General features: G+C 39.0%; 1 protein-coding gene across 1 annotated transcript in view; it reads left to right on the forward strand.

The window, feature by feature from the left end:
- The window catches only part of MCF2 (MCF.2 cell line derived transforming sequence), a 101,986-nt gene extending 94,227 nt beyond the window's left edge, over positions 1 to 7,759 (forward strand). Inside the window, exons 35-37 of the mRNA XM_077773891.1 lie at positions 55 to 167; positions 1,087 to 1,187; positions 6,157 to 7,759. Of these exons, the coding sequence (XP_077630017.1) occupies positions 55 to 167; positions 1,087 to 1,187; positions 6,157 to 6,197 (255 nt within the window). The 3' untranslated portion in view covers positions 6,198 to 7,759. The remainder of the gene's footprint in view (positions 1 to 54; positions 168 to 1,086; positions 1,188 to 6,156) is intronic.
- Positions 7,760 to 10,108: the final 2,349 nt, after the last annotated feature.

The raw sequence follows: 10,108 nt of genomic DNA on the forward strand, positions 1-10,108 counted from the left end.
ACAAGCCGTTTTACAATCAAATTTGTAATGTGATTTTTCCAAACAACCTTAAAGTCTCCAGGCAGTTATAAAGCCCTAGCAGATGGCAGGAAGCGAGGCCCAGAAGACCTCCTGATCAGAAATGGAGATGTCTTTCAGTTTCTCCATGAAGATGCTGAAGGTCAATGGTAGGTGTGTTCTCAGTGCTTTTGATGACCTTCGCCGGGGGCATACGGATATCTAATCAAATGTCCCGCTTTACTTGTATCTTTGTTATACAGTCTCAAGAAGCAGAAATATCTCATTTCTTATCAGTATCTCATTTTCATTGCTTCAGCTATGCCTATATAGCTCACTGAAAGGAATGTTAACCTTTGGTGAGTGACACATGCTTTGAAAGAATGACATGCTATGAGTCTGCATGCTCTTTGGCAGTTTACCTTTGGCTCAGGCATTTCAGCCCATAGACCGGGCTTTGCCATGGCTATAGATCATACTACATTTGGTCATTGAAGTCATTCATTAATCCATCACACTTTTAATGAATGCCTACTACTGTGTGTCAGGAACCATGCTTTGCTACTTTGAGACACAGCCACCTTCTCTTTATCAATTCACATATTGACTTGTTAGTCTGACCATTCCATTCTAATGCATTTGAGGTCGTTTAGCACCAATGGCAAAGACGGTTCTGCCGAATATACTGTGTAATTATAGAGAACCCAAAGTAGGAAGGAAATCTTGTTTGGAAGAGGACTGAATGAAGCTTCCATAAATCTTCTGGAACTTTGCTGTGAAATAATTCTGTCTTCGCTGCATCAATAACTTTAACTGAAATGCTACACGGAGTATGTACTTTGACTCCAAAGGTGGACAGGTACCCACAAGGGTGAAAAGTAATGATGGATCACTAAAGTAATCACCATTTTTGCTAGTAACCGAAGTCCTTTGTAGGTTACTCAAAGGACTCAAGCTCAGTGTCATGAAGGTTGTTGAATATGTGAAATAGCTTCGTGAAAACGTGAAGGGCAGCACAATGTGTTTGTTTCGTTGGTTTTTTGTTAGTTTCTATTACCATTCTTGGCTACTAATTCGTTTATTATTTAGGTTGGTGAAAAATCTAAACAGAAGAAAAGAAGGTCTGATTCCCAGGAATACTTCGCAGATTTTAGTCGGTGACTATAGGTTTCGGAATGCCAAAATTACAGGTATAATATGAACAGACTGTGTGCTGCTTGTTTAAAGGCTAACAATTTTAAATCTCCACCAAGGTCACAGTCAACATAGGGCAAGAACTTCTCTGCACTTAGAAATAGAGCTGCAAGCATACCATGTTGGCCAGGGTTTAATTTTTTCCCTTTAATAGTTTTAAAATAATGAAGAAAGATTTTTAAAACATGTTAAACTCTTTTCCTACGAGGTAGACAGGTATGGAAGAAAATTTCAGATACCATGATATCTTGTAAGAGATGCTTCAGAGCTAAGTACTGATAATGTACTTTGAAGGTACTGACCTTACTGTCCAAGAATGCTTTATCCGTGTGTTTTCATTCAGTTCTGAGTATGTTGTTTCCTTATGTTAGCTTTGGGCTACACACATACGCACATACACACACTTGTGTCTGTGTTCAAAACTTAATATATGAAGGTACCATGATGTGATGAGTGCTAACCTAATATTCCTTTCTATTAACCTTACACCTAATACATAAGACTTCTGTATTTTAAAATCAACCAGTATTCTTATACATTTTCCCCTGTGTAATACAGAACTATCTATAGAAGGGTATCTCTCTCTCTCACACACACACACACACACGCACAAGAAAATAGACTTTTTGTAAACATTATCATATGCATATATGTCCTTTGAATTCCTAATTTTGGACTTATATTCGAATTCTGTATTGGCTCAATTGGAAGAGCATGCAACTCTTGATACCAGGATTGAATCCAGAGGTTACTTAAATAAATAAAAATTAAAAGAAAAAGAATTTCAGGTAATTGTATNCCTCTCCCTCACCCCCCATCAGCCCTCAGCTTGTTCTCAGTATTTAAGAGTCTCTTATGGTTTTCCTCCCTCCCTCTCCTTAACTTGTTTTCCCCCTTCCCCTCCACCATTATTTTTAAGTATACGTGGAACATTCACCAAGATAGATCATATGCTGGGTCATTAAAATAAGCCTCAATAAATTTCAGAAGACTGTAAGCATTTGAAATCTTAAAAAGCATTATATTAGAAACGGATGTCCATGGATCTCTGGATAGTAAAGAACACACCTCCAAAGAACATGTGGGACAGAAAAGAAAGCACAAGAGAAATTAGAATTATTTCAAATTGGATGTTTAAATACTTGTATTACAAACTTAAAAACCACTGCGATTCACCATATTCATGTAACAGAAGAGGAAATTATGTCATCCTTTCAATAGATGCACAAAAACGCTTGACAAAAGTCCATACTCATCCATGATTAAAAAAACTCTCACCAGACGAAAAATAAAGGGAATTTCCTGACTCTGATCATGTACACTCAGGAAGAACCACAACTAACATCATACTTAATGGTGAAATATTGGAAGCCATTGCCCTGAGATTGGGAACAAGCCAAGGATATTCGTTCTCACCATTTCCAGTATAGCCAGTGCTATAACTCAAGATAAAGAGATAGAGAACAAAATGAAGGGAAGAGACGGTGCTCTCATACTGAGCAGATTACATATATGTACAAAACCATAAGGAACCTCTATACAAAAAGACCCTAGTAGAAGTAATAAAATTTTATAAGGCCATAGTATACAAAACCGTTATACGAAATACATTCTAATTCTCTGTCCTAGCCACAGAGAGTTGAAAAAACTGTGATTTCAAAAAACAATACCATTTATATCAGTCATATAAAATGTAAAGTAAATAGGGATAAATATTTTTTTTATTTCTGAGAGAGAGAGAGAGAGAGCGTGAGCAGGGGAGAGTCAGAGAGAGAGAGGGAGATACAGTATCTGAAGCAAGCTCCCAGCTCTGAGCTAGCTGTCAGCACAGAGCCCGATGCGGGGCTCGAGCCCATGAACTGTGAGATCATGACCTGAGCCAAAGTTGGATGCTCAAGCAACTGAGCCACCCAGGCACCTTGGGATGAATCTAACAACAGATGTCTAAGACTTCTATACTGACAACCACAAATCACTGCTGCGATATATTTAAGAGAACCTAATAAAGGGGGAGAAATATCATGTTTAAGGACTGGAAATCTCAGTGTTGTTAAGAAATCTCAGTGTTGTTAAGAAATCCATTGTCCCCTGGGGCACCTGCATGGCTCAGTCGGTTAAAAGTCCAACTCTTGGTTTTGGCTCAGGTCATGATCTCATGGTTCGTGAGTTCAAGCCCTCATTGGGGTTCTGACAGTGCAAAGCTTGCTTGGGATTCTTTTTCTCTCTCCTCTCTCTGTCCCTCTCCTACTTTCACGTTCTCACTCTCTCAAAATAAGTAAACTTAAAAAAAAATCCATTGTCGCCAAATTGGCCTATAGAGTTCATGCACTCAAAATCTGAGCAGCCCTTTTTGGGGGGGAAAAAAAAACCATACAGGTTTATTCTAAAATGCATATGGATGGGCACCTGGGTGGCTTAGTCAGTTAAGCATCTGACTCTGGATTGTGGCTCAGTTCATGAGGTCATGATCGAAGATCAAGCCCCATGTCAGGCTCCATGCTGAGTGTGGAGCCTGCTTCAGATTCATTCTCTCGGTCTCTCTCTTCCCCTCTCTTCCTTCCCCTTTGCCTCTCTCCCCCACTCGTGTTCTCTCTCTCTCCCAAATAAGTAAAATAAAATGCATATGGGAAGGCAAGAAGTCTAAAACAGAAGAATCTCAAAAATCTGGAGGACGTACATATCTGATTTCAAGACTTACTATAAGGTTACAGTAACAAATAGAGTGTGGTATTGACGTAAGTGTAGAAAAATAGAAATTTCTTTTTTTTTGATTTATTTATTTCTAGGAGAGAGAGACAGCATGAGCAGGGGAGGGTCAGAGAGAGAGGGAGTCACAGACTCTGAAACAGGCTCCAGGCTCTGAGCTGGCAGTCAGCACAGAGCCCGACACGGGGCTTGAGCCCACGAACCGCGAGATCATGACCTAAGCGAAAGTTGGACGCTCAACAGACTAAGCCACCCAGGCGCCCCAGAAATTTCTAAAGTAGACCCACGTGCACATAATCAAAAAATGTTCAGTCAAGGTACCAAGTCAGCTGGATGGGGAAAGGAAAGTTGTTTTAACAAATGGGTGCTCAAGCAACTGGGTATCCATATGGGAGAAGAAATGAACCTTCACCCCTACATCTCATTCCATATACAAAAAGTAATTTGGGTTGGATTATAGACTTGAACATAAAACCCGGAGTAAAAGCTTCTGAAAGCACACAATAATATCTTCATAACTTTGAGTAGTTCACAGTTTTCTTCTTTCTTGTATTATACAAGGCAGAAGAAGCACTAACTATAAAAGAAGAGTATCAGACAGACAGAAACATTGCACATGCTGAATTGAGCACGTCACAACTTTAAAAACTTGTATCTGTTAGAATAAGATACAATCTAAGATACTAAAACTATGAACACTTTCAGAAGCCAAGTAGTTGTACCTGGAATCGCATTTCCCCCCAGATTTCACTGATTCCACCTTCTACATTCAAAAGTTTGAAAATCAACACGGCCAGCTTTCTGCTAACTGCGTTATGCTTATTTAAATGATTAATAAGAGGGGCGCCTGAGTGGCTCAGTCGGATAAGCAACCGACTCTTGATTTCGGCTCAGGTCATGGTCTCCCAGTTCGTGAGATAGAGCCCTGCATCATATTGGGCTCCATGCTGACAGTATGGAGCCTGCTTAGGATTCTCTCTCCCTCTCCTGCCCTCCTCCCCCCTTCTCAATAAAATAAATGATTAATGAGAGAAGAAATACAGGAGTCACTTAAAGTACATGCTTGAGAAGCTGTTTAAATTAACATATATATGTTTTTATGAAGCCATTAAAAGCCAATAAAGCCATGTGTGTATTGGAAAATAATGGCATTTCTTGTGCTCCAGTCTCCAAGATTCAAAACTGAAAACACCAAGTATATTCATCTAGCTTCCATATAATGTCGGAGGACTCAGTAGGTTTTCTGTCACTTGTATCATTTTAAATGTAGAGCCAGATTGTCCTCATACTTAATTCAGGACAAAGTTAATTACATTACATTTTAGCTAACCGAACTGTGGGACATGTATGTCACCCCCCTTTGAAAAGCGCATGTCGGAACAACTTAAACTGGCATTGGACCAATGCTTATTTTTCAGATGGTAAAGGGCTTACTTTGTGAACATAGGTATGCTTTAGTTGGAAAAAAACACATTATTCTTTTTCCAGTCCCTTGTATTTTCTACCATCAGTATAGTTTGTCAATAGCCTTTTCTTTTTTACATGCCATTGGGAGGGTCAAAGTGGAGCGTGTTGATAGAGCATCAGCACTTAAAGCATTTATGACTCTCAATGTGGCGTGCTACTAGATCGAGGCTCTAGGTCCCCCTGGTCCCTATTCTCTAAAAAGTTCTGACTTAAGACCTTTTGAAGGTATGTATGCCTTTCCAATAACATGCATTTATGACTTAAGTCCATTGACACATTAAAACTCATTGGTAGATTTTTGCTGAATGCTGTAATATCAAGTGGTCTTGATTGAGATCTACCATCATTACACTGCATAGGGCAAAACAGTATATTGTGGCCTATGAACACGGAATGTGTGCCAGTTAGTGGATTAGGAAATTGCAGTTGACCACACAGATGACTATTAGCAGCATTTAGGTTTAAAGATAGATATCAGACTATCTTATTTGAAATCTGGCAAACTCTGGGTAAAAATCTCTTTGATGCTTATGTGCTTAGCATGTTTCCTGTTACCCATATGCATACGGCATAACCCATACAACGTTTATGAAATCCAGTTGTAGGAGATGTGAATTCTGTTTATTTTGCTTTCAGTGAAGTCATGCCATTCGTAAACTAGATGGCTTTAAGAAATATTCTTGTAACAGAATAACACCTTTCATGGTGAAAGAAACAAGCAGGAAGCATCACCTTTGGATATAGGATGAACCTTTTGAGTCCCCACGCTCATCATTCTTCATTATTTTGTAGCTGCTGCTCTGAGTAACACAAGGAAACTAAATTCCCCTTGAATTAAAGGAGAATGAATAGACTTTTCAAAATAAGATTTCCTTTGGAGGTGTGAACTAGATCCTATTTCTTAAAGGCGTTGCAGATACACAGCACGAGAGTCTGGATGATCTGTGCTGCCCATGACATTCACAGGATTTCCTCAGGACTGAGGAGGACTTCGTCATTCACAGCTTATCTCATTCTTGCCAAGAACCGTCTTCACACCTTCCGCGACCCTGCTCAGGGGACAAGTGCAGCTTACTTTGCTTCCAAGTAGGGTGTTTCATGTCTTGCATTCGGATTCCATCTAAAAAACCAGAAATCAATGTACCTCGGAATGTTTCCAGGTAAAACGCTTTACCTGTAATGTTTGGGGTAACTTTCCAGTAACAAAACAAAACTCCAAAGAGAGAAGAGAGATAATCAGTGAGTTTAACCCTCTTTGTTAGCTGACGGTTTCTTTCATTATTTACTTCTGTTATCTGTGGGACTCTAACGTACCAAAGGGATGTGTTCTGAAGGACGTCTTTTGCACTTTTTGACTGGTATTTAGGGTTGTCAGGGCTGTCTTATGCTTCTGGAAAGATCCAAAGCCAAAAATCCTGTAGTTAGGATGTGTCAAAGTTTACATTTTATGCATTGAAACTTAGATACACGTGTCACAGCTTTAAGGAGGTATTCCCGTAACAAAGCTCTACATTCCAGTGTCTTCACTTGCTTTTGCATTTGGTAGAAAAACCTATTCTGGTAAAGGTGTTCTTAAGTTATATTGTGTCTCTTCCTAGGGTGTTTCTTTGGTGATCCGTGTATAGATGTCTTTCTTCTAAATTTGTAAAAAGCACGATCACTTGCTTTAAAGCACAGGGCCGGTTTTTGCATGCCATTTATGCCTGGAGTATTTTCTGTTACGGACCACTGAAGACAGTGGTTTGAAATTGCTGCCTTTTGAACCATGGATTGTGAGTTTTGCTGTCAAGTTGGCACATTAGGCGCATGGTTTTTGATTATTGGTCTTATGATAAACAACACAATAACTCTATTAGACCTAAATGTATCTTTTAAGTAGGTTTGTGTGTCAAGATCATAATAGTTCATGCCACTGGTATCATTTGCTGTTAACGGTTTGTATGACAAACCAATTGTATTTTACTCAAAGGTACCTGCAAATTAGAACTCTTCTAATGTCCAGTTTGTTGAATTTATGATGGTTGATTTGTAACTTGCTCATGAAAATTCCATAAATTTGATGTTTCGCTTAATGCTGCTACGGCAAGAACAATAACAAAATGAGAGTAACGTACGTTTCTTTTGAGGGCCAATCCTGTGGTTAGAAGACAGAATTAGGAGATAAAGTTCTTGATTGACGATGCCCCCTGCACAAAACGTCTTCATTTTTACGGTATTAAACTAGCGATTTTAATCCTTTAAGACAATACTGAGTTCTGTAGATTCAAACATACAGTTATAGTCTTTTAATGTCTTAATCACTGTACGACAAATGCTACATTTGTATATGTATTTGTATATGGAAATGCGCTGTATTAATTTTATTGGGCTATAAATGTGTGTTACTATAAAACATAGCAGCAATTTCCATTTAAGTCTTCAAAATTTAATTACATGGTAAATGTACTTACAATGTAAATGTACTTGTGTTAATTCCGCATTAAAAATATTCAACCTTAAATTTAGTCATATATTTTTTTCAGTTTAGTATAGTATCAATTGTACATTGAAACCTCCTTTCTTCTCCTTTATCAGTGGCAGCCTAAAGGCACCGTAAGTAGTTTGAGTTAAATGTTTACTTTTCAGGTTTGTCATAAAGATGCAATAAATAAAACAATGAGAATTAGCCCAACGATAGGCAAATACAATAGAACAGAGAAACCAGAAACAAGGTCTTAACATACAGAATTTGCTGCATCATTGGCTGTAGTATTGCACGTGGGGAAATTGGGCACTGTTTAATAAGTGGTGCTAAGAAAATTGGAAAAAAAATAGATGTTTACCTTCAGTCTTGCATCATAATTCCGAGAGACAGATAGACAGAGACAGAGAGCTCTGACCAGAACTAGAATAAAATGTTTTGCTCAGAAAGTTTCTGCACCCAGGGGTGCCTGCCTGGCTCAGTTGGAAGAGCATGTGACTCTTTTTTTTTTTTTAATTTTTTAAACATTTATTCATTTTTGAGAGAGAGAGAGAGAGAGTGCGGGAGGGGCAGAGAGAGAGGGAGACACAGAATNGATATTTCTACACACTGAAAAAAATCTGCTTCCGTATAATGGAGCCCAAGGAAACCCAGGAAGCAGCTAGATCTCTGAGGTGGTTTTCTGAAACATCACTTTTGCAAAGGGCACCTAGTTGGGTTTGCCAGACTTCATCTCTCCCAAAGCCCACTAAGGAGCCAGAACTTTGGGCTTAATATGGAGAAGGAACAGAAATCTGTCAAGTTGGTTCAACTGAATCTTCTGTTTTTTAAAAATTGAGAAATCTTTCAGATGCCTCTGCGAGCATCCCATCACAAAATGAAACCTTTCTTTTGCCTTTGAATTTATTTTGAGTTTTTATTGAGCAAGTGCTTTCAGCAAACTAGTTAAAAAGAAGCTAATCCATCTCCAAAGAGCTCCTTGGAAATTACAATATGTATTCCAGTTTTTATTCCTATATNTCTGACTTCGGCTCAGGTCATGATCTCACAGTTCATGAGTTCGAGCCCTGCATCGGGCTCTGTGCTGACAGCTCAGACCCTAAGGCCTACTTCGGATTCTGTGTCTCCCTCCTCTCTGCCCCTCCCCCACTTGTGCTCTGTCTGTCTCAAAAATAAATAAACATTAAAAATTACAAAAAAAGACATTTCTGAGTATATTTTTGTAAATGTAAGGGAGTATAAGGAATGCTTTGCTTGAAGAGAAATTAGCAATTCTGTTTGGGGCTTAGTCAGAAATCAATCCAGTTTCACTCAATGGACTTGCTCTGAGAAAAATGCCTATTGTTAATAGTTATTAGAACACAGGAACCTGCTTCCCATAGGGGCAGTAAACTCGGGCGTGCTTAACAGATCAAGTCTCAAGCAAGTAATTGTCAAAACAAGTTATTTTTATTACATTTTCGTACACTTCCTTACACTGATTTGAAGTGGCAGTTTGCAGTTGTTTTCATGGGGCCTGCCCAAGGCCAGCAAAACGCTTAGAAACAAACCAGGTTTGGGGTGCCTGGGTGGCTCAGTCGGCTAAGCATCCGACTTCGGCTCAGGTTGTGATCTCACGGTTCATGGGTTCGAGTCCCGCGTCGGGCTCTGACAGATCAGAGCCTAGAGCTTGGAGCCTGCTTCGGATTCTGTGTCTCCCTCTCTCTCTGACCCTCCCTGACTCATACTCTGTCTCTCTCCCTCAAAAATAAATAATAAACATTATTAAAAAAGGAACAAACCAGGGTTAAAGAAAACTGAAACCCTTTGTATTGTTTAAAAGAAAGTCAGTAGAAGTGACAAGAGGCTTTCGTTTTTAGTTCAGGATGTATTTTATATATTAAAGCTCATGACACATTTAGGTCTTCAGTTCTGCTTTGCACTTGTTGATTGCCTCACTTTGCCACGTACAAATTGGCACATGAAATTCTGAGGAGGTGGTGTCTGCATATGCGCACCACATCAGATTATTACCATGTATTGAGAATAGCTGGTGAAGTTGGACTTCAGGAAGATGTATTCCTTCAGTGAAATGAAACTTTCCGTAAACTCAACCAAAATCAAATATAAACCATTTCGAGGACACATTTCATCTGCATATTTGTGAAAGAGGCTCACTAACTTGATTTACTATCAACATAAGCATAGAAGTATGAACAGGCTAGAGAACAAATTAAAATATCATAATGGAGCAGAAATGAAGGTCAGCAATTTGAAGCATGAAGACAGCTTGGTGTGCCTAGG

This window comes from Crocuta crocuta, unplaced genomic scaffold (assembly GCF_008692635.1).
Source record: "Crocuta crocuta isolate KB4526 unplaced genomic scaffold, BGI_CrCroc_1.0 scaffold241, whole genome shotgun sequence".
Lineage (NCBI taxonomy): Eukaryota > Metazoa > Chordata > Mammalia > Carnivora > Hyaenidae > Crocuta > Crocuta crocuta.